Genomic DNA, 25,670 nt, shown 5'->3' with positions numbered 1-25,670 from the left:
TTTAGTATCTTGTTTTTGTAACGATCTCATAGGCACCTGAGAAGTTCTCACTAGGTATCCAATTATCTCTATGTATCCTATGTTGTATGAGATTGATGGAGTTTTTGTAATGTTGGAGGTGAATAAAAGTTCAGCGGGCAGTTGCTCAGGAGGGTTTTTTTGGAGACGAGGCTGCCTGGCTGGTTCAGAGCATCTCTATCGACCCGGGTCTGAATTCTTTTCCCTTCTGCTGGATCTTTCATTATTAGGTAGGTTTTCCCAGCTGTTAGCCAGTTTTCAATTTCTCCTCCATGTACTATGTTGTTGAACTGCTTGGCAATGAGTGGGTATATAACAGTTAGATGTTTCAACCAAAACCCATGCAGTTCATCTTCACCTGGTCCTGACCAATTTTTGATCTTCCTTGCTCTTTTTTCTACCATTTTTGTTGTTATTACTAGTTCTTTCATTTCAACTTCTGTTTTATTTGCATCCACCTCTTTTAACCAAGCCACATCCTTGTTGTGTTTCTTTGGGTTATCCCATATCTGCTTCCAGAACTGCACTGTTTCTTCCTTGTCAGGTACTGATTCATTGCAGTTTCTTCATTGATGGATTGGTAGAAACATTTCTGATTGGATTGAAATTGGAGGTTCTGCCTATAATTTGCAATTCGAGCTTCGTATCTACTGATTTTCCTGGCTATAGCTGTTATTTGCTGCTTTATTATTTCCAGTGCTTCCTTGATCTTCCTCATTCTAAGTGGTATTTCTTGATTAGGTATTCTTTGGTCTTCTTGTTCTTCACCTTCTTTTCTTTCATCTGTTCTAGCTTGCTTGCATGTGATCTTAACTTCTAGTCTAACCTTCCATTTTTATGGTGCACTGTTTGTTTGTTTTTCTTCTTTGTTGATTTTGCATCCCAAGTATTCAGTTATAACTGCAGCTGTGCTGTTCATTAGTTGTTTTGTTACTTGGAGTGAATTGGTGCTTATACTTGATATTGCAGTATTTGCATCTTTTGATGCTTGTGCTAGCTGATTGTGATTGTGATTGTGATTATGATTATTTCCAACTTTGGAGAGGGTTTTAAGATGTTGAGCTGTGGATGTACTGGACTCAAATTCCTGCTGTCCCCACACTCACACCTCATATGGTGAAGACTTTAGAATAGAATAGAATAAAGTATGTCTCCCCCTTAGCATGGTTTTAGATTGATCAGACTCTTAATGGTTGCCTTGCCTGATTACTTGTAACATAAATACTTGTAAAAATTCTCCATCTTTAAACATTACTTACTTATCGCTATTTTATAACTACTGTAATATGTGGAGAAAAATTTGGGTGAGTTCCTTCATCCTCAAAATAAGTACCAATTTTCTTCAGGTCTTTTATATAAATATACAGATTTTTTTAAAAAAATATATTACACGGAGTGTAATCTGCTTCAGCATTTTCCTGTGAACAGCAGCTTTATCATTGGACAGTCGGTTTTAAAGTTTAGACCAGTGATTCTCAGTCTCTACAATGTTGGGATGTGTGGATTCTTGGCTGGGGAATTCTGGGAGATGGAGTCCACACATTTCAGTGTTTCTGAGGTTGTGAAACACTGTTTTAGACAGTGATAAATAGTATAAATTTTGAGAGTTTTATTTTTCCATCTTTCAGTGATCGTTGTGGAGAAGATCCAAATCAGAAAGTAATCCATGGGGTTATTAACTCCTTTGTTCATGTTGAACAGTATAAGAAAAAAATCCCTCTGAAGGTAAAAAGTTTTATTTCTCTCTTGGGAAACTGATAAATATTTGTTCCATGCCTTACCTTCTTTGTGCTTGATCAGACTTTCTCAAATTAGTTTTACCAGGAAATTTTTGAGTGCCCTTTTCTGAATGAAACAGGGGAGTATTATAAACAAGAAGCTTCAAATTTAATGCAACAATCAAACTGCTCACAGTATATGGGAAAGGTAAGATGATCATATTTATTCATTGTTCCATGTATTTTGGAACAAACTGCTTTTCAAGAGTTTCAGGAGTAGTTTGTGGTGTGGGAGTCATGAGGGTTGATGGTTCAACATTCTACTTTGCTAACATTAGACCTCATGATGCATTTAAAGAGCATTTTCAAGGGATTCATGTACATGCTGGTAGTCCTCAGTTAAGGCCTGCAATAGGGACTGGCAACTCCATCACTAAGTAGCATGGTTGTTAAGTGTGATGTCACATGACCATACTGACTTAACAATGACAGTTCCAGCTTCAGTTGTTAAGTAAATGACTGTGGGTTGTTAAGCATGGGTGACCACGACTTGTGACTTCCTGCCAGCTTCCCCATTGACTTTGTTGGAAGCCAGCTGTGAAGGTCACAAATGGTGATCACGGGGGAAATTGCGACTGTCGTAAATGCATGCCAGTTGCCAAGTGCCTGAATCACAATCACATGACCTTAGGGATGCTGAAACATGCAGCTTTGAGGACCAGTTGTAAATCTCATTTTTCAGTGCTGTCATAATTTCGAACAGTTACTGAATGGTCAATAAGCGAGGACTACCTGTACTTCCAAAATCATATGCAGGCTAAATGGGAGGAAGCATTTGCTCTTGTTTCCAAAGGTGTTATAATCTTTTTTTTATTTTTACAGCTGTAGTCAGTTTTCATAATTACTGTATTTGTGATATGATCTGTAAGTTATGCTCTGCATCATAAATCAACATTCTAAATTAGATTGAATAAGATGCTTAGAGAAATATAATGCATCCAGTTTTAAATACTGTATACTTCGTTCAGATCAATATTTGTTCCCTGGTTTTGAATCATTGTATTGTCTTTTCAGTATGAATAGGCTTTTCTTTCCTTTTTCCTGTTGCACTCTTAAATTTATATGGGTTTAGGTAGGCTTTTGGTAATACAGTAGTTGATTTGACTTGACTTTCTGCTCTTGTGCCAAACATTTATTTGATTTTCTACTTTTTACTCGCTGGTACTGACTTATATATTTGCTTTTTTATTTATTTGTTAAATTTTTACAACCTCCCATCTCAACCAAAACACAATAATCCAGAAAACAATTCTAAAACAACAAAATAACCACAAAAAATAATTAAAAACAAACTATTAAAAAACATAAAAACATCTGCAGGAGAACACCATTCATTTTCCTAGCAGTATAAATGGCTTTCCACCAATATACAGTAGCTGGCTCCCCAGACCACATGCAAAAGCCATGTAATCAGGCTCTTCTGAAAAGCCAACAAGGTTGGGGCTAGTCTCACCTCAGGGGAGATGATGTTCTAATGGACAGGTGCTGTAGCAGAAAAGGTCTCCTTTTGGGTTCTACCAAATGATATTCCTTCATAGACAGGACCTGGGCACCATGCCATTTCTGTGCATCTGATCCAATGGGTAAGTGTAATAAGGGAGAGATGATCCCTCAAATACCCTGGCACCGTGCCATATAGAGCTTTTTAGGGGATCACCACCTTGAATTGAACCCAGAAGCAAACTGGTAGCTAATGCAACTCATAGAGTAGAGGTGTAACATGCACTACTCTACCTTGACAAATAAGTACCGGCACCACCACATTTTGCTCCTGATGAAGGTTCCAGATACTCTTTAAAGGCAGCCCCATGTACAGCGTATTACAGAAATCCACACAGGAGGTGACCAGGGCTTCCTGTATGCTGCTTGTTACTATTCTGATACATATTTTTTACTGATATTTTGTCAGTTTCCTTAACCACTTTGTGTATTTTAAAAAAACACAAAAAGCAAGGTGTAAATGTTTAGAATGATGCCATAAGTGTGAACCTGGGTTAAGGCATTAATCAAATGTAGTACAGAATTATAGTTGACACTAGTGAGGATAACCAATGTTAGTATGGGAATTTGGGAGTGTCCTGCATTGTTTCTTTGCTTCTTAAACTATGCTCTAGTAAGCCAGCAACCAATAAGTCTAAAAGATCCTAATAGGGGACAATGTTGATAAATGTTTTGAAATTGAAATCTTCAGGAAATTTATTTGCAAAACTTCCATTACAACATTGCAGCCTTATTGATGTTGTTTGTCCTTTATTAAATTCCATTTAAGAAATTTTAAATTCTTATTTGTTCCTACAGGTCACCCCAATCCAGTTTTTCTACTTTTTTCCTAGAATGCTTTTGCTTTCTTATTACATAATGTCACAAATAATGGAATTAGGCTTTTTGGAGTGTGTAGTTTGAAAAATGAATTCTTTATATTACCTCAGTCATGAAATGGCCATAATAACTTAAAAATATACAGTATATTCCTTTTACTTTTATAGCCATTTAGTATTTAATTGTGCTGTTAATGTGGAAAATTACTTTTAGGTTTTATGTAGACTAAAAAATGAAGAAATGAGATGTCGAAAATATCTACACCCCAGTTCCTACAGCAAAGTAATCAATGAATGCCAACAACAAATGGTAGCAGACCACTTACAGTTTCTTCATGCAGAATGTCATAACATCATCAGACAAGAGAAGAGAAATGGTAAAGGTGTCCTGTGGGATAAAAATTGGAAAATACACATATTAAAAATAAATGTACTTTGCCTTCTTACCAAAGTCAATTGCCATTCAGCATAGTAGGGATGGCCATTAATCTCTTAGGCTACTTAGCATATGGAGTAAATGTGGATTAGGACCAAGAGTTTCATCTAAGCTGTATGGATACCTTTCTTTTCCTTTTATTTATTGGTTTAAAGCTAATTTATGATTCTGCCATATTCAGTGCTAAGCAGTTTCCATACCTGGTATATTTACCTAATGACATAAGCCAAGAACTGCATATGTAATTTTATAAAGCAGGTTTCCTGGCTTAAACTGACCTGCAAATGTCAACACACACTCTCATTGTCTTAGTAAATAATTATAGCTTACAAAGCCATCATGCTGTTTATATATGAGCATTTGAAAGTAGCAATTTTTGAAAAAGTATATATCCTGAAAATCAAGTTTTCTTTATGCAGATATGGCAAACATGTACACATTGCTTCATGCTGTGCCAAGTGGCTTACCTCATATGATTCAGGAACTGCAAAACCATATCCATGATGAGGGCCTTAAATCATCCAGCAATCTTTCTCAGGAAAATGTAAGGGGTTTTTTTCTTCAGTGGAAGAAAATCATTTGATACATTAAAGTATAAAAATGTCACTAGTAACTGTAAGTTTGCTTGTTTGTTTTGACTTAAGTTTTTGCAGTTTGGTAATCTGGTGTAGACCACTATTACTACTTTCACTACCAAAGAAAATTGAATAATTTAGCATGTAGGTGGGCTTGAATGATTTACAGTTGATTTGAGTAAGTAGTTTAACTTATCCAACCCAGCCTTGGTTGATGTCAAAAATCTAAGCAAACATGGATTAAATACTTGGATGAAAGACAACCAAGAAATCCTAGTATTGTAGACAAGACAGAAGTTGAAAGAACATCTCAGAAGAAGGCAACAGCAAACCATATGTCTCTATAGTGGTGAAGAAAACAGCATAGACAAATGCATTTAAAATAGCAGTCAAGCTCAGCCAAAGAGAATCTTTAATCCTATGTCTTTAATAAAGCCCTTCCCACACAAGTAAGTTCAAAATGCATTCATTACATTTTCCATCTCATAGAAGAGAATATCTGTAGCTCAGGGTGGAACTGTGCAGCCCTTGGTGCTCTCTGAGCGTGGTTGTTTGCTTGCAGACATTTTATTACCCAACTAGGTAGCATCACCAATGCTAGTAAGCGTGGAGCTTGGTCTCTGCTTTTATATAGTAGCTTGCCCTGCCGGTGTTGTTGGGGGTGTGGCTTTCTCCTTGGTAGTTCCTTGATTAGGGTATTGTTTTCTGTTTTCAAGCTTCTGTACATGTAATGATAACCTTGTGGAATTAGTGGAAGAGATGCTACCTAGGAAAAATCAGACAACAGAGGCAGGAGGCCCCAATGGATTAACAGAGGAAGAAATGTCAGTTAAAAGGAAGGACCTGCCCTAATTGTTTGGGTGGTTAAAAGTAGCAGTGGGAAGTTTGTACCTTCAGATTTGCAAGATTCTGTTAATATAGCCTTACAATAAAGTAGAATTAACTCATCTAGTAGTGTTTCTTGTCTTATTTACCCAGAAGGGCTAACAGCACAATACCCTAATCAAGAAGTTCCCAAGGAGAAAACCCCACCCCCACCAACAATGGCAGGGCAAGCTATTGTATATAAACAGGGAGCAAACCCTATTCTTGCACTGATGTTACCTAGTGGGGTAATTAAATGTCTGCAAGCAATCACGTTCAGAGAGCACCAAGGATTCTACTTTGTATCTTCAATTTGGAAGCCTGCTTACAAATCTAATATACAAAGATGTGATCACTGTAAACAAAAGTATCAAGCATGGGTAAATATAGTCCTAGCAGTGCCCAAGGTTATGTGCCTCTCAACCATCTTAGCTGAACTTGAATTCTGGGAATTGCCAAGATTCTAAATGGCCTTTAGTATTCATATATCTGTCAATGCGAGATGATATAGGTTCTGAATTGCACTGTCAGCTTGTTCTTTTTTTCCTTGATGATGGTCAACCCATTTATCAAATCCAGGCAGTGTTTTTTTAGCAATAATAACCATCATCCTTCACTTCAAATGAATTGAATTTGAACTTGAAGATTCTGTGAACTGGGGAGGGAACTGACTTCCAACACATCTGGAACACACTATGTAGGAGATGGTAGATATAATAAAATTTAAGAACCTGGTTAATAGCATTGTAAAATGAAGATAGAAAACATTTTGAGAATTTTATTCTTTTAAACATTCATACTTTAATAGGGTATGAGTTTAAACAGTATTCATTTTTCTTTCCTGCAAAATTATTTCCCTAAGAATTGTTACAGAACTGCCTGTTATTATTATTCTGTCTGATTTTGTCTTCAGATGCCCACTCAATTTGTAGAATCAGTGTTGGAAGTACACAGTAAATTTGTTCAGCTCATTAATACTGTTTTGAATGGTGACCAGCGATTTATGAGTGCCCTTGACAAGGTGAGCCTAATGAAAATGCTACACAGAACAACTTGGAACCAGAGATGAATAGTTTTAGAGCAAACCCATGGAAATTAGTGCTATTTGGAAGCTAAGCATGGTTGCCTCTGGCATTTGAATGGAAAACCACCATGGAATGCCAGACTGGTGAGACTGAGATGTCGTAAAAAAACATCTCAGAAGAAGCAGTGTCAAACCCCTTTCACATTGTGACAGAATGGGACGTTTAGGTTCTGCTCCTTGGCCGTGCCCCCTTCGCCCCCAGCTACCGGCCTCAGCCAATTCACAGCCAGCTTTCCTCCTCCACTGCCCCTCCCCCTAGCCATTGTCCACCACCAATGGCTCCTGGCCTTCCGCCCCCAGCCTTTCGTCCTGGCCCTTTCCCCAGTGCCATTGGTGCTGCCTGCCACCGGATTGGTTGGTGGATTTTTGTCCTATGGAGTGAAACACATGGGACAAACGGTGCCTGAGGGAAAGGGCCAGGATGAAGGGCTGGGGGCGGAGGGCCAGGGGCCATTGGTGGTGGACAATGGCTGGGGGAGGACCAGCGGAGGAGGAAAGCTGGCTGTGAATCGGCTGAGGTGGGTGACTGGGGGCGAAGGGGGCATGACCAAGGAGCGGTGACTAAACATCCCAGACCCCGTTGTTGCCAGGAAGACTAGATGGGTGGTTTTACTAAGTCTTCAAGCTTCAGTTGAAGCAGACTTTACCATACCAAATCCCTTCGAATTGAGCAGGTCTCTTAAAAGGTGCCTTGAGGCAACCCTTAATTTGTGAGGAAGATTAACATGTCCATTGAATGGCAATCCCAAACAGCAATGGTGAAATGGGGGATCATTATTATGACTTAAATTTCTGTCATTTTATGCACCTCCCTTCTTAATCCTTTTCTGGTTAAGCAGTGTAATGCAAAACTTACAAAAAGAGTAAGAAACAGTAAAGCAAAGAAACTGAGGTCATGAGATAAGAAAAAGAAATGTACTTTAGTGTACTTCATTTCATTCACAATCCCTTGTCACACACTGTTACTGTCTCCTTTAACCCAAATGGGTATTTTCCTGGAACTGCATGAATGTCCTGCAGGTGGGGGAACAGTATGGCTTCTTTAAGGAGGTGCAGTCAAGTATCATTGAAGCAACTTTTTGGCTTCAGATTGAAAAAGCTTCAATCTCTCTGTCCCCATTGATCTTTAAATTTCTCAGCTCTCCTGGAGGATTTCTGCAACTTCATCCAGTTACAATGTTGTCTGTCTTCCCTTTCTTCTTAACCCATATTCTTTTCCTTCATATGTTTTGCAGTTTGAATCCTTTTCATTCATTCTCTCACTTTGGTTTTCATGCAGCACTCTTTCATCCTAGACCAGGGGTCTCCAAACTTGGCAACTTTAAGACTTGTGGACTTCAACTCCCAGAATTCCCCAGCCAGCATGGGGAATTGAAGTCCACAAATCTTAAAGTTGCCAAGTTTGGAGACCCCTGTCTTCTTGTTTTACAACACATTTCCTAACTCATTCTTCCTGCATTATTTTTTTTTCTCTGTTGTTTCCAACTCCCACCTCCAGATTAGAAAGTAGGAAGAATTAAACTGCCATTTTTCCTTTTTTTTGACAATCTTTCATTCCATCCAACAGACCACATATTGCCCTTTACTACAGTGTTTTTTAAACAATTTTAAAAAGTGTGTACACAGTATCTGGGGAATTCTGGGAGTTGAAGTCCACACATCTTAAAGTTGCCAACTTTGAAAAACACTGCTGTACTACCTCTTAAAATTTCTCATCCATTTCCACATTTTAGTGCACATAAGAAGGAAAGGTGGCCTAAGCAATTTGTTTTGTAAAAGCAGGCACTCAAATTCTTCGATATTTTTTTAAGGCACTAAATATATTGCTGTTTTTAGCATTTGCTTTCAAGAGAAAGAGTAAGACTTAGAAACACCTGAACACTTAAATAAGTGCATTTGTTTTGGGCTATTTTGACTGCCAATTAATCATACACTACAAAAGAAGAAAAAACCTACTCCAAGTATGTCTAACAAAATGAAATTCAATGGTGAAAAAAGTAAGGTTCTACATTTAGGCATGAAAAACCAAATGCACAGTTATAGTATAGGTCAGGGGTAGGCAACCTCGGCTCTTTTGACTCATGGACTTCAACTCCCAGAATTCCTGAGCCAGCATGGCTGGCTCAGGAATTCTGGGAGTTGAAGTCCATGAGTCATAAAAGAGCCGAGGTTGCCTACCCCTGGTATAGGTGGTACCTTACTCAATAGTAGCAACTGTGAGAGGGATCTTGGAGTCCTAGTGGACAATCACTTAAATATGAGCCAGCAGTGTGCTGCAGCTGCCAAAAAAGCCAACATAGTGCTAGGCTGCATTAACAGAGGGATAGAATCAAGATCATGAGAAGTATTAATACCACTTTACAATGCCTTGGTAAGGCTACACTTGGAATACTGCATCCAGTTTTGGTCACCACGATGTAAAAAAGATGTTGAGACTAGAAAGGGTACAGAGAAGAGCAACAAAGATGATCAGGGGACTGGAGGCTAAAACATATAAAGAACACATGCTGGAATTGGGTATGTCTAGTTTAATAAAGAGAAGGACTAGGGGTGACATGATAGTAGTGTTCCAATATCTCAGGGGCTGCCACAAAGAAGAGGGAGGCAAGCTATTCTCCAAAGCCCCTGAAGGCAGGACAAGAAGCAAGGGATGGAAACTAATCAAAGAGAGAAGCAACCTAGAACTAAGGAGAAACTTCCTGATAGATAGAACAATTTATCAGTGGAACAACCTGCCTCCAGAAGCTGTGAATGCTCCAACACTGGAAGTTTTTAAGAAGAGACTGGACAGCCATTTGTCTGAAATGGTATAGAGTTTCCTGCCTAAGCAGGGGGTTGGACTAAATGACCTCCAAGGTCCCTTCCTCCTCCTCCATCATCATCATCATCATCATTATTATTATTATTTGAACAGCTCTGCTACCTGGCTAAAGTCACTAAGATCCTCTAAATATGGGTTGACAGATTTTAGCAATGTTGGAAGCTGCATTGCCATATAGGAAAAAATAAATGTTAAACTTTCCAGCCCATAAGGATGCAATTAGGCAATAACTAGTCACAAGATGAAAAAGAAGTCACTTATCTGTAGGGACATCATGTTGATTAACAGACAAGCCCTAAATAATAAACCAGATCTAAAGCTCTGTGGGATAAGAAAATTCCAAACAGCTTCATCAGCCAACCAAAGTCTGCCCTATAAAAGAAACCAATACCATTCTAGCCCTCTGATTTCTGCAGCTTCTTTTAATTTGCTAATGCTCAGATGTGCTATGCAGACTTAGCTGCATCTGTCACAAAGCAGGAAGAACAGGCTACCACTGAGTTCCAGTTTAGGCATATTATGAAAAAGAAAAATTTCTTCCTCTTTCCTTCCCCCAATTTTAATGATGTCCTTGCTAAATGAGGTCTAGAAGACATCTATAAGTATAATTCAGTCAAGATGCTTCTTTGTGTTAGCCTATTAGCAGTCCAGCTTGTCTGCAGAAAAGGGCACTTAAATTGAGAGATTAGCATATTTCTGGGTTAAACAATTATTGAGAGGGAAGGGGCAGTCTTGTTTGTGTGTCTATCTAGAAATTGTGCTTTAATAAGTCTGGATTTTCACTAGGGCTAAAGTTGTAATTAGTGAACATGCCATTTATAATTTAATAAGCCATTCTTGCTTCAAAATACATATATTTCTCCATTATTTCCCTAACTTTAGTAAACATTCTCCCAAGGTTGACAAACTCATCCACTTTAGTTTTTCCTCATTTATATATACTTCAGTCATTTACTCCAGTTTGCCCTTATGTTAATTTTCAGATCCATACCCTTTATTGTATCATGCAATCTAACATTTGCTGAAAATCATTTGACTTCACAACCAATAGCACAACATCATCTGCATACAAAAGTACATGTATTCCTGTACCAAACCCATGCAACCTCTACTGCCACTGCATTTATCCATAAGTAAATTAAACAATCAAGGGGATATCATGTATCCTTGTCCTACTCAGTGCACTGGTGTAATTAAAGCCCTATAACCTAGTCCACTGTTTGCTTATCTTACTAAAAATATTGTAAAATATATTTTCAAGTCACATTACAGTGTTAAAATTCAATAAGCAATTAATATATTGGTATCTATGCCATCACTGTAGACTACACTACAGAAGTGGGGGAGAGAGAGTGGGCTGAGAAGTAGTGATTGATTCAGACTCATCAAGTGAAATTCCATAATTGGGTATATTGAACCTTGGAGATGGATCTCTCCAGTCCTAATCCAACATCCTAATCCCAGCTTCTCCGTGTCAGGAAGCATTTTGGATTGATATTGCTTACACATGTGTGGTCAGTGCTGTGACATTAGCACAACTTGTAAAAGTTATTTTTCTTGCATTCCTAATTAGGCTTTAACATCAATAGTGAACTATAGGGAACCAAAGTCTATTTGCAAAGCTCCTGAGCTGGTAAGTATCAAATACTAGATTTATGTGCTCAAGTGTAAGTGTAGAATGCCAGACAATATTTTGAACGTTTTTCTGCAGACAAAAACTTCCAGAATGCTGGCCAGAGTTTTATGGGTGTATCTCAATTTGTCCAGATAACAGTTGTATTGCAGGAATTGTACTGCAATACCAGATGGCTTCAGGGTACAAATCAAGGTTCTGGTTGTCACTTTAAAGCCCTACAAAGTTCAGGACCCAGATATCTTCACAATTACCTGCTTCCAGCAGTAACTGCCCATCCAACAAGGTCTGAAATGGAGAATCTATTTAGGCCCCCATTCTAAAAAAAGTGTTCCTGTAAGGGACCACAAAGACAGGTCTTTTCCATTGCTTTCTTTTCTGTGCAAAAGCATCCCTCTTGAGATCAGGTCAACACCAGTCCTGTGGGATTTAGTAAAGCCATTAAAACTTGACTTTTCTAGGAAGTACTATGGTCTGATTATGATTCCTTAAGAGTCTGTTTGCAAAGTGGCATGTAAAACCGAAGAACAAATATATAAAGGGTTATGTCCTTTAACTTAGATAATCACTTCATTACACTACATCTGTTTGTTTAACTGAAGTTGCTTATCCATTAGTCAGTTGTCATTATTATGCTTTATTGCTGTTTGCTTTAATGATTATTCTTTTTCTTCCAACATGAGCTGGCCAAATATTGTGACAATTTGCTTAAAAAATCAGCAAAAGGCATGACAGAAAATGAAGTAGAAGACAAACTTACAAGCTTCATTACAGTTTTCAAGTATGTTGATGATAAAGATGTTTTTCAAAAGGTAAATAATCATATAGAAGATTAATTTGCTTTTATTTTTCCCCTTGGAGAATACTTTTAAAATGCAAGGAAATCTGAACTTTTTTTTCTAATCATAGTTCTATGCCAGAATGTTAGCAAAACGGCTTATACATGGTTTATCAATGTCCATGGACTCTGAAGAAGCTATGATTAACAAATTGAAGGTAAGTACTAGTTTACCAGTACAATAAACCCAGCTATTCTCAGTACTTATTCATATTGTAAACAGTTGCTAATCTAATTGTAAGTCAACTTTTAAACATATGGTGAGCTTTTATTCAGACTGCTAATAATTATATCCAGTGGTGATTCACTAAGACACTGCTAATAGATTTTAGTTGTCTTCCAGCTAGAAAATTGCTATGAGAATTAGCTAGCTGAAAATTTCCATATTAAGAAAATCTGCAGATGTTGCTAAGATTATGCAAATTAGAAAAATAGAGGTTTCTGATGTAAAGCTGTGTGTTGAGAATTTTTCAGTAACTGGGAGATGATCTTTTATTGCATGTGTCCCAAAGGTGCTTTTTTCCAAAAGGCAATTGGACTTTCTTGGTTTTTTTCTTTGAAAACATTTTGCTTCTCATCCAAGAAGCTTCTTCAATTCAGAACTGAAGAAACTTCTTGGATGAGAAGCAAAACACTTTCAAAGAAAAAATCAAGAAAGTCCAGTTGCCTTTTGAAAAGCACCTTTGGGACAACCATGACCAGGATGATTGAGAATCTCCATAGACTTTATTGCATGTGGTTTACAGATCTAATTACGGTCTCCTGTAAATTGGTTCTTATTTCAGAATACCTGAAAGTTTGAGAGGGTATCTAAAACTGTGGCTTGGGATGAAGAGCTGTGCGCTTTGTAGCTTTTTCCCCCCTTTCTAATATGCTACCTAATGACAGTTCATTTATTTATACTACTTATAGGACAATAAAGGTTTGAAACTACTCCAGACATGAGGACCAAAAAGCATGCTGTTGAATTACTCTGGGGGATATCATAAACACTATCCCACTAGTATCCTTGTGACAATAGTTGCTACAGGTGAAACTCGAAAAATTAGAATATCGTGCAAAAGTTCATTTATTTGAGTACTGCAACTTAAAAGGGGAAACTAATATATGAGATAGACTCATTACATGCAAAGCAAGATAGTTCAAGCCATGATTTGTCATAATTGTGATGATTATGGCGTACAGCTCATGAAAACCTCAAATCCACAATCTCAGAAAATTAGAATATTACATGCAATCAATAAAACAAGGAGTGTACATAGAACAATATCAGACCTCTGAAAAGTATAAGCATGTATATGTACTCAGTACTTGGTTTGGGCCCCTTTTGCAGCAATTACTGCCTCAATGTGGCCTGGCATGGAAGCTATCAGCCTGTGGCACTGCTGAGGTGTTATGGAAGATCAGGATGCTTCAATAGCGGCCTTCAGCTCTTCTGCATTGTTCGGTCTCATGTCTCTCATCTTTCTCTTGGCAAGGCCCCATAGATTCTCTATGGGGTTCAGGTCAGGCGAGTTTGCTGGCCAATCAAGCACAGTAATCCCACGGTCATTGAACCAGGTTTTGGTGCTTTTGGCAGTGTGGGCAGGTGCCAAGTCCTGCTGGAAAATGAAGTCAGCATCCCCATAAAGCTCATCTGCAGAAGGAAGCATGAAGTGCTCCAAAATCTCCTGGTAGACGACTGCATTGACCCTGGACTTAATGAAGCACAGTGGACCAACACCAGCAGATGACATGGCTCCCCAAATCAACACAGACTGTGGAAACTTCACACTGGAATTCAAACATCTTGCAGTGTGTGCCTTTCCATTCTTCCTCCAGACTCTGGGTCCTTGGTTTCCAAATGAGATGCAAAAGTTGCTCTCATCAGAAAAGAGGACTTTGGACCTGAGCAACAGACCAGGTCTGTTTTTCTTTAGCCCAGGTAAGACGCTTCTGACGTTGTTTGTTGTTCAGGAGCAGCTTGACAAGAGAAATATGACATTTGAAGCCCATGTCCAGGATCCATCTGTGTGTGGTGGTTCTTGATGCACTGACTCCAGCCTCAGTCCACTCCTTGTGAAAGTCCCCATCACTTTTGAATGGCCTTTTCCTGACAATCCTCTCCAGGCTGCGGTCATCCCTGATGCTTGTGCACCTTTTTCTTCCACACTTTTCCCTTCCACATAACTTTCTATTAATGTGCTTTGATACAGCACTTGGGGAACATCCAACTTCTTTTGCAATTACCTTTTGAGGCTTTCCCTCCTTATGGATGGTGTCAATGATGGTTTTCTGCACAACTGTCAGGTCAGCAGTCTTCCCCATGATTGTGATTCCTACTATACCAGACTGAGAGACCATTTAAAGGCTCAGGAACCCTTTGCAGGTGTTATGGTTTAATTAGCTGATTAGAGTGGGACACTTTGAGCCTAGAATATTGCACCTTTTCACAATATTCTAATTTTCTGAGATTGTGGATTTGGGGTTTTCATGAGCTGTAAGCCATAATCATCACAATTATGACAAATCACGGCTTGAACTATCTTGCTTTGCATGTAATGAGTCTATCTCATATATTAGTTTCCCCTTTTAAGTTGCATTACTGAAATAAACCAACTTTTGCACGATATTCTAATTTTTCGAGTTTCACCTGTATTTATTTGGCATTCATGAATACTGCTTGAATAGTAGCTTTTCACTTTTAAATTATTCAGTGTCAGTATTATACAGAGCAGTGTTTCTTAAATCTTTATTGATATTTATTGAATCACTTTTGACACCACACTTTTTTTCTAAGGTCCTCATTCTCCTTAAGACAGAAATAGTTTCTGTCAGAAATATGTCTTTTAACATACTTTTGGGGTGCATATGTTATGTTCCTTTAAAAATGTTATAGGCTATTCATTCACTAAATGTTTACAACCTTTATCAGTGTCAAGCTACAAATCTGGTATGTGTGTGTTCTTTTTTTTTTCCAGCAAGCCTGTGGTTACGAGTTCACTAGCAAACTCCATCGAATGTACACAGACATGAGTGTTAGTGCAGATCTTAACAACAAATTCAACAATTTCATAAAAAATCAAGACATCATCGTAGATTTGGGAATTAGTTTTCAAATATATGTTCTTCAGGTACTGATAAAGAAATGTGTCCATTTGTGTTTTGATTTGTGTGTGTCCACAGTGTATAATGTTGATTGTACAAAAACAAGTACGAGATGTGTGGAGTACTCCTGTGGCATCTGCACTTCAGATATTATACTGAGTATAGAGAATGGTCTTGAAGGACAGAGGGAAGATCCACCACAAAGGCAATGATCAATAAATAAGACTTGAGTGCAGGTTAAGAAAGTGGTTTATGAAAATGCCTCAGACAACCTCCCTTTTCTATGAAGATAGAAAAGGGAGGAAGGGAAGCATATTCATAGAAGTACTCCCTGAGTTATGACCCATTTGTTTAGGTAGCATTCAAAGTTATGATTGCACTGAAAAAGTGACTTATGACTGGTCTTCGCACTTACAATCATCACAGCTTACCTATATTCATGTGATCAAAATTCCCAGGATTGGGAACTGTCATGTTTTTACAATGGTTGCAGTGTCCCAAGATCATGTGATTGCCATTTGCAATGTTCCCAGCTGGCTTCCAAAAAGCAAAGTTGATGGAATGAGCCAGATTTGCTTAATGACCATGGAGATTCACTTAAAAATCATGACAAAAAGTCATAAATCAGGTGCAGTTGTGATGAATCATATGATGACTCAATTAATGGCCACATTGCTTAGTGATGGAAGTTCTGGTTCCAATTGTGGTTGTAAGTTGAGAGCTACCTATGCTTGCAAGATTCTGTGACTATACTGTTCTTAAAAAGTAGTTTTTGGTTTGCTTGGTTTCTGTTTCTTAGTGTGGTCTATATTTTAGGACTACCTGCTTTCAGAACATTTTTTCTGTTATAGCCAGCCTCCAACTTTTTATGACCATTGAGCAGAGTACATCTTGTTAGGGCTGTTCCCTAATATTTTGTAATTTCTTGTACACAAATTTGCTTTCTATAGCAGCTTTTTGTATTTTATACAACTTCATCAGTAACACAGACCATTATTCACAAAAGTGTTAATGCAGAAACATCTGTATGGATGAGTTGGAGTCAATTCTGCAAGAAAATTATGAGAAGCTGCAAAAAGAATATCAGACAGCAGCAGCCCAAAATTTCTTGTGACATATTTGTGACATGCTTGGAAGCACCATCTATAGTGCTGATTTTCATATTGTCCGTGAATGCTTTTGTCAAGATGAGAAACTCAGTTAAATGCTTTATATTTGTGACTGGTTAAGACCCTGGAGAGCAGACATGTCAAACTCGCGACGTCATGTAACGTCGTGCGACGTATTGGAGCTTTTTTCCCATTGCCGGCAATGGGGTGGGCGTGGTTTTGTCGTGATGCGTCTGGCCCGCGGGCCGGCAGTTTGACACCCCTGCTGGAGAGAAAAGTAAAGTAGTATTTATTTATTTTTATTTATTTTTATTTTTATTACATTTATATCCCGCCCTTCTCCGAAGACTCAGGGCGGCTTACAAGCTTAGCAGTAGCCTTCATTCTATGTATATGCCTGCTTGTTAGGGCTTTCACACACACCCCAAGCAGCATTATTACAAAGTCAGCTTATTGCCCCCAACAATCTGGGTCCTCATTTTACCTACCTCGGAAGGATGGAAGGCTGAGTCAACCTTGAGCCTGGTGGGATGCGAACCTGCACTAATTGCAGGCAGCTGGTGTTACTTAAGGAGGCATCAGCCCACTGCTCCACCAAGGCTCTAGTAAAAGACCTTTAGTAGCTAGTAGGGAAGTGGACATAACTTTCAGCCTGCAGACATAGTGTGATTGTTCCCTTAATGCAGGAGTGTCAAACTCAATTTCATTGAGGGACACATCAGCATTTTGGTTGCCCTCAAAGGGCCAGTTGCTGTCCCCTTCTCTACCTCAGGCTTTCCCCAGAGAAGCCTCTCCTCCCTATCACCTCCTCTGCTCCCACTCCTCCTCCTTCCTGCCAAATCCCCTACTTTTATATCCTCTCCTCCCCTCCCCCGTGTGTTCACTCACTGCCTGGCTGGCCTTTTCACACAGCGCTCATCAGCTGGAGCTGCATGCACTGATTCTGGGGTCCCCGCCAAGCCCCAGCAACACCGCAGCTCCAGCTGACCCTCCCCCAGGCCTCTCTGGCGCTGTCACTGCTCTCTCTCTCTCTCTCTCTCTCACACACACACACACTATATATATATATATATATATATATATATATATATATATATATATATATATATATATATATATATATACATACATACATATATATACATATACATATACATACATACATACATACATATATATATATATATATATATATATATATATATATATATATATATATATATATATATATATATATATATATATATATGGATCTTTGATCATTCGGGTTTTTTCCCGCGTAGAACTAAAGGTGTAGGAGCAACGTTTCGATGGAATCCCATCCGTCATCCTCAGGCTGGTGGCTTCAGCTTCCTTCTTCTGGGAGAAGCATGTGGTAGTGGCTGTTTGTTCCTCTTTTTTAAACTGCCAGAGGGGGTGTGTTCTGTGGGTGGAGGTGTGCTCTGATTGGGTGGGGGATTAGGTGTGTTCTGATTGGGTGGGAGTGTGTTTTGAATGGTGGGTGTGTTCTGATTGGGTGGGGGTGTGTTTTGAGTGGGTGGGCTGGTCTCAGCTGCCAGCCTTAGACCTGAGCTGGTGAGTTGTGCTGCTTTTGTTCGGCTTCGTGTTTGTGGTGGTGCCATGTTTTTATAGTGGGTGTCAGTTTGCTTATTGTGTGGTTTGGAGGGGTTTAAAGTGGCTGATGTTGCAGCTGTAGTTAGGTTTCTGTTTTGTGGTTGTGCGTCGTTATCATTGTGGGTTCGGATTTGCTTTTTGAATGGTTGTGTGGTGGTGATGTCATGTGATGTTATCATGAGTTTGGGTCTGGTATTCTTGGTGGTTGGGACTCGTCTGTCAATCAAGGTGGGTTTCCAAATGGCTGGTAGGTGAGAGGTATCATCTTGTTTGTTCATGCTGTGGGGGCGTTTTTCTATCTCAATGGCTTCTCTGATTATTCTGTTGTTAAAATGTTCAATTTTGGCGATAGTTTTGGTTTTTTTTAAATCAATTTCATGTCCCGTGGCTTCAAAGTGTTGGACCAGGGATGAAGTTTGTTCTCCCTTTCTGAGTGAGTTTTTGTGCTCTTCAATGCGTGCACTTATTCTTCTGTTGGTCTGTCCGATGTATGTGGTGGTGCAGGTGGTGCATGGGATTTCGTAGAATGCTGTTTTGATGTTGTGTTTTTGGAGGATCTTGCTGATTTTGTCTGTGGTCCCTTTTAAGTATGGGAGGAGGGCTTTGCCATTTTCTTGTTCTCTGTCTTGGGTTTTTGTGGGTGTCTCTCTTCGGATTAAGTTGGTAATCGTGTTTCTTTGGAATCCATTGGCTGTTAGTACATTAGTGAGAGTGTGTAGTTCGGTTTTTAGGTGTTGTTCGTCAGCTAGGTGTTTTGTTCTGGAGATGAGTGTCTTGGCTACGGAGTTGATCTGTGCTGGGTGGTGGTGTGAGAGTGCGTTCAGATAGCGGTTTGTGTGTGTTTTTTTATGGTAGATAGTGTGTCCTAGGGAGCCGTTGGATTTCTTGTAGACTAAGACATCAAGGAAGGGAAGTTGATTGTTAGCTTCTGTTTCCATGGTGAATTGTATTTTGGGGTGTAGGCTATTGAGGTGTGTGAGGAAGTCATCCAGTTTTTCTTTGCCGTGTGGCCAGATTACAAAGGTGTCATCTACGTATCTGAGCCAGAGTTTGGGTTTGTGGTTGGATTTTTCTAGAGCGAGGGTTTCAAAGTGTTCCATGTAGAGGTTTGCGATGACAGGTGAAAGGGGTGATCCCATGGGTGCTCCTTCCATTTGTTTGTATCTTTGTCCATTGTAGATGAAGTATGTGTTAGATAGGCAGTGGTTGGTCAGATCTAGGATGCGTTTTGGGGGGTTGTATTTATTTAGGATAGCTGTCAAGGCTTCTTTGATTGGCACTTGGGTGAAGAGGGATACGACATCAAAGCTCACAAGTAGGTCACAGGGCTGTAAGTTTAGTTTACTTATGATCTCTATGAATTGGAATGAGTTTTGTACGTGTGAGGTGATGGAATTTGCATAAGGCTGTAGTTGTTTGGCAAGAAACAGAGCTGAAACAGAGACTGCCTACAAAACAGACACACACACCAATAAACTCTGAAGACTAAAGGAACGCCAGAAACAAACCCCTCCTCTTTCACAGCAACACATGAAACAAACTGTGCACAACATCTCAGATAGGATTCTCACCAAAGCCGAAACCAACATCCTGTCTAAAGGATTTAATTTTGCAGTCGCTCCCAAATACATTCCCACGGAAACCATTATATGCGGAGTCGAATCCAGCCTGACCAAAATTAACCCTGACGACGCCAACAAAATCAGACTCGAAGTTACCAACATCCTCTGCACCAGCAAACCACCCAAAAGCAACTTACCCAAAGAGGAACAGACAGCACTACTTAACCTAAAAAATGACACCAGCATAATCATTCTGCCAGCAGACAAAGGCAACGCCATGGTGGTAATGAACACATCTAACTACCATACCAAATTATCCAACCTACTCCGAGACTCCACATACAAACTCCTCAAGACAGATCCCACCACCTACCTGGAAAAAACCACAAAATCAAAAATAAAAGCCACCCCCATCAGTGAAGAGATCCAGAAAACAATCATTCCCAGAGAAAAATCATCCAGATGTCCTAAGCTCTATGGTCTGCCCAAGATACACAAAGAAGGAACCCCACTCAGACCCATAGTCAGCTCCATAGGCTCACCTCTACAAAATCTAGCCAAATTTCTTGCCAAACAACTACAGCCTTATGCAAATTCCATCACCTCACACGTACAAAACTCATTCCAATTCATAGAGATCATAAGTAAACTAAACTTACAGCCCTGTGACCTACTTGTGAGCTTCGATGTTGTATCCCTCTTCACCCAAGTGCCAATCAAAGAAACCTTGACAGCTATCCTAAATAAATACAACCCCCCAAAACACATCCTAGATCTGACCAACCACTGCCTATCTAACACATACTTCATCTACAATGGACAAAGATACAAACAAATGGAAGGAGCACCCATGGGATCACCCCTCTCACCTGTCATCGCAAACCTCTACATGGAACACTTTGAAACCCTCGCTCTAGAAAAATCCAACCACAAACCCAAACTCTGGCTCAGATACGTAGATGACACCTTCGTAATCTGGCCACACGGCTGTTGTGACTCAGGGCCAGCCTGTGGGTCCGACAGCCGGCTCCGATGTATCGGATGACTCAGATGTGGGGGAGGAGGGAAACGAACCGGCTGATGATGATTTGGAGGCTTTGCAGAGTCCTCAGCCGGGGACCTCTTCTCAGCTGCGTGAGCCCGAGAGTGCGGAGGAAGATGACCCACAGCTGGCCCTGTTGAAGGACGCCCGACGCAGGAGGCAGTCGAGCAGGAACAAACAAAGAAAGGCTGTGAGACTCCTCGGGAGGAGGCACAGGGAGACCACGCCCTGAGCTCTCTATAAAAGGAGTGTTTGGGGAGGGGCTGGTTGCTGAAAGCAACTTTTCCGCTTGAGAAGACAAGCTCTTGTGTTTTTGTTAACTGCGTAATTAAATCTTGGCAGATGCCTTTTAGCCTTGGAAGCTCTCCAGTCTCTTCTTCTTAAATAGGGGTTTGCCTTTACAAGGCCAGAAGAGGGCTGGTTCAGAACAGTTTGCTTTCAGCCCCCACCCCTTATTACTACGATGGAGCAGCTTCTTGCCGAGAATGCCCAGCTCACTCAGCAACTTACTTTGCTGGCAGCTCAGGTGGCTCAACTGCAAGCTCAGGTACATGCTGCACCCCCACCCAGGAGGAAATGTCAGATAGCTATGCCGGATAAATTTGCTGGTAATCCAGAACTGTTTCCTGCCTTCCTGGGACAATGCCAGCTTTTTATCAGCGTGAGAGCAGTTGATTTCCCCACTGACCGAGATAAGGTGGGATTCGTGTTGAGCCTTCTGTCGGGAGATGCAGCTCGTTGGGGCACGCCTCTGTTGGCACAGCCTAGCCCTTTGTTGGATAACTTTGGGGGGTTTTGTGACCATATGCGCCTCATGTACGAGGACCCGATTAAGGCGCAGACTGCCACCCGACGCCTGAAAGTTTTGAGGCAGGGTCAGCGCCCTCTACAGGCCTATATCAGCGATTTCCGGCTGCTTAGCCAGGATTCCGCCTGGAATGAGGCTGCGCTCGTGGATGCCTTTCAGGATGGCTTGTCAGAGGAGATGTTGGATGAGCTGGCCCGCGTGGACATTCCCTCAGATCTGAATGGGCTGATCCATCTTTGTCTGCGGATCGATGCCCGGTTGCAGCAGCGAAAGAGTCGCCGTGCCACCCCACAGACCCCTGCCGCCCCTGTTGTGCGTGAGCCCCCAGTCCAGAGGGAGGAGCCAATGGAGCTGGGTGCCGCCAGGTCCCGTCTATCGGTGACGGAAATGGACAGACGACGATCGGAGGGGTTGTGTTTTTACTGTGGGGACCCTGGACATTTGGCTGCTTCTTGTCCAAAGAAGCGTCAGCGGGCATCAGTGACCAAGCCGGCCCTGAGAAAGTCCCCTGCTTTGCTGTCGGGAAACGGCCCGAGCCCGATCTAGACGGTGTGAAAGATCGGGCGACCCACAACGACCATGCCGAGCGATGCCGTTCCGACGGTGCCTGTGAACCTTCACGGCATTTGATTTTGGAGGCACGTCTGATCCTTCCTGGCAAGCCAGAGGGGATTCCGGTCCATGCCTTAATTGACTCTGGGGCTACCACTAACTTTATGGATTCGGCCTTTGTGGCCAAATGGGCTGTTCCCCAGTGTCCAGTGGATCCGCCCATGCTTGTGGAGACCATCGATGGTCGAGTGCTCCTGTCCGGGCCTATTACGGCCGCCACGCAACCCGTGTGTATGGCCATCAGTACCCATGTGGAGGCCATTCAGTTCTACGTCACTTCGGAACTGCACTTCCCCGTGGTCTTGGGACTGGCGTGGCTCCGGGCGCATGATCCACAGATCTATTGGTCTCAGAACTTGGTCACCTTCCCAAGTTTGCAGTGCGTGGACCACACCCGCCATATCTGTGCCGGCCAGGTGGAGGGTTCCCCAGGGGTTTCCTTGCCTCCCGAACTGTCCGACTTTGCTGACGTGTTCAGCGAGTCAGAGGCGGACCAATTACCCCCACACAGGCCCTACGACTGCTCCATTGACCTAGTCCCTGATGCGCCTCTCCCAGTGGGGCGTTTGTACTCCATGTCGGAGCCCGAGTTGGCTGCATTGCGGGACTTCCTGACAAAGAACTTGGCTCGTGGTTTCATCCGGCCCTCGTCCTCGCCAGTGTCTGCGCCCGTGCTCTTCGTCAAAAAGAAGTCGGGCGAGTTACGGCTTTGCTGTGACTACCGGAAACTCAACGCTATCACGGTGCGTAACCGCTACCCGCTGCCCCTCATCCCCGAGCTCTTGGACCGACTCCGGGAGGCTAAGATCTTCACGAAACTGGACCTGCGTGGAGCTTACAACCTCGTCAGGGTTCGGCCGGGTGATGAGTGGAAGACGGCGTTTGGTACTCGCTATGGACATTTCGAGTACACGGTAATGCCGTTTGGCCTGACCAACGCCCCCGCTGTGTTTCAGCATTTTATGAATGACATCTTTCGGGATCTGTTGGACCAGTTTGTTGTGATTTACCTGGACGACATCCTGATTTACTCCCCGTCGCGTGAAGCGCATCATCAGCATCTCCGTCAGGTCCTGCAGCGCCTCCGGAAACATCGGCTGTTTGCCAAGTTGGAGAAGTGCCAGTTCTACCAGGTGACCATTGATTTCTTGGGCCACCGCATTTCTCCTGAGGGCATCGCCATGGAACCGAGTAAAGTTGAGTCATTGCAGAGTTGGCAACCCCCGCGTCGCGTGAAGGATGTTCAGCGACTTCTTGGATTTGCCAACTACTATCGGACATTCATCCCTGGCTTTGCTGCCTTGACAGCCCCCCTCACCCGGCTCCTGCAGAAGAAGACTCGGTTCCAGTGGAACGCCCCCGAACAACAGGCGTTCCAAGCTTTGAAGGACGCCTTCATGAAGGAGCCCATCTTGAAGCATCCTGACCCGCAACGGCCGTTTGTCGTGGAGGCGGACGCCTCCGACATTGCCATTGGGGCCGTGTTACTCCAGGCAGCGACGCCCAACGGTACCCTTTTCCCTTGCGCGTATCACTCTCGGAAATTGAATCCCTCGGAGCGCAACTATACCATCTGGGAGAAGGAGCTGCTGGCCATCAAGGCGGCGTTCGAGGCTTGGAGGCATCATCTGGAGGGGGCGCGGCATCAAATCGAGGTCCGGACGGACCACAAGAATCTGGAAAGCCTGCAGACCGCTCGGAATTTGAACCAACGCCAGATCCGGTGGTCCCTCTTCTTTGCGAGGTTTGACTTCCGGGTGCAGTACATACCAAGCGGGCACAACCAGAGAGCGGATGCTCTGTCCAGGAAGCCCGAGTACACCCGAGTGGAAGACAAGCTTCCGCCCAGGACAGTGATCCCCGTCGAGTCTTTTGCTGCGGTGCGGGAGCCGGTGGATATACGGGCTCGGATCCGGGAGGCGCAGCAGCAGGAGGCGTGGGTGGCTCAGCGGAAGGAAGAGGTGGGGCCAGATTCGCCTTGGTCGGTCACGGATGGACTCCTGTATTATCGTGACCGGCTCTATGTTCCAGGAGGGCCACTCAGGGGACTCGTCCTCAGCCAATGTCATGATAACCCGGCTGCGGGGCATTTTGGCCTGTTCAAGACTCTGAACCTGGTCTCCCGTACATTCTGGTGGCCCCGAGTCCGACACGATGTCCAGTCTTATGTCACCTCCTGCGTCCCATGCAGGCAGGCCAAGTCAGCGACAGGGGCCCCGCCTGGTTTACTGCAGCCTTTGCCAACGCCCAAGAGACCCTGGGGGGCTGTGTCCATGGACTTTCTGACGGATCTACCCCCATCCTCCGGCTTCACAACAGTGTTTGTGGTGGTGGACATGTTGACCAAGATGGCGCACTTCATCCCCTGTCGCGGCTTACCGTCAGCTCGCGCCACTAGTCGCATGTTCATCCAACAGGTGTTCCGGCTGCACGGCCTTCCCGATAGAGTCGTCTCCGATAGGGGGGCCCAGTTTACAGCCCGCTTCTGGCAGGAGTTGATGCGGGCGTTGGACATTAAGGTTTGCCTCTCGTCCGCGCATCATCCTCAGACCGACGGGGGTACCGAGAAGGTCATCGGCATCTTAGAGCAGTATCTGCGCTGCTACGTTAACCTGCAGCAGGACAATTGGGTGGACTATTTGGCCATAGCCGAGTTTGCCTTTAACAACTCGCAGCACACCTCCACGCAGATGACACCGTTCTTGGCCAACGTGGGTTATCACCCCCGGTTTTTCCCCCTTTCTCCCGTGGACTCACCGGAGCCGGCAGCGAACGAATTCATGGCGGAGTTACAGGCGATCCATCGGTTGGTGCGACGGCAGCTGGAGAAGGCCAAGGCCGACTACAAGAGGTTCGCCGATCGGTCGAGAAGGGATACGCCTCCATTATCGGTGGGGGATCGGGTCTGGCTGTCCACCAGGAACCTACCATCCACTCGGCCGGCGAGGAAGTTGGACCACCGTTACCTTGGACCGTTCCCAGTCGAGGCCGTCATCAACCCGGTCGCCTATCGTTTAACTCTGCCACGTTCCCTGCGCGTGCACCCCGTCTTCCATCGGTCCTTGTTGGTCCCCGAACAACCGGCTTGTCCACTTCGCCAAGCGGAACCTCCCCCATCAGGACCTCGTGATGGCGACAGCACCCCCGAGTACGAGGTCGCCAGCATCAGGGATTCCCGCTGGCTGAAAGGTCGCTTCCAGTACCTGATCGAGTGGAAAGGGTACGGGCCGGAGGACTTCACATGGGAAGACGCGACCACCGTTCATGCCCCTGCGTTGGTGACTGCTTTTCACGAACAGTTCCCATCCCGACCGCATCCGGATCGGCAGACCCGGGGGAAGGGCCCTGCGGTGCGGGATAGTGTTGTGACTCAGGGCCAGCCTGTGGGTCCGACAGCCGGCTCCGATGTATCGGATGACTCAGATGTGGGGGAGGAGGGAAACGAACCGGCTGATGATGATTTGGAGGCTT

At 42.9% G+C, this 25,670-nt stretch overlaps 1 protein-coding gene across 2 annotated transcripts in view; it reads left to right on the top strand.

Moving 5' to 3' along the window:
- Positions 1 to 25,670, top strand: part of LOC310648259 (cullin-2-like) — a 261,274-nt gene that overhangs the window by 153,749 nt on the left and 81,855 nt on the right. For both annotated transcript variants that reach the window (XM_083376009.1, XM_083376010.1), the window contains 9 exons: positions 1,647 to 1,743; positions 1,834 to 1,944; positions 4,329 to 4,491; positions 4,970 to 5,094; positions 6,903 to 7,010; positions 11,468 to 11,527; positions 12,211 to 12,339; positions 12,437 to 12,523; positions 15,326 to 15,478. In XM_083376009.1, coding sequence (XP_083232135.1) covers positions 1,647 to 1,743; positions 1,834 to 1,944; positions 4,329 to 4,491; positions 4,970 to 5,094; positions 6,903 to 7,010; positions 11,468 to 11,527; positions 12,211 to 12,339; positions 12,437 to 12,523; positions 15,326 to 15,478 — 1,033 coding nt within the window. The remainder of the gene's footprint in view (positions 1 to 1,646; positions 1,744 to 1,833; positions 1,945 to 4,328; positions 4,492 to 4,969; positions 5,095 to 6,902; positions 7,011 to 11,467; positions 11,528 to 12,210; positions 12,340 to 12,436; positions 12,524 to 15,325; positions 15,479 to 25,670) is intronic.

This window comes from Vipera ursinii, assembly GCF_947247035.1.
Source record: "Vipera ursinii genome assembly, chromosome: W".
NCBI lineage: Eukaryota > Metazoa > Chordata > Lepidosauria > Squamata > Viperidae > Vipera > Vipera ursinii.
The sequence above is the reverse complement of the archived record's forward strand: the minus strand, read 5'-3'. Positions and strand labels throughout refer to the sequence as shown.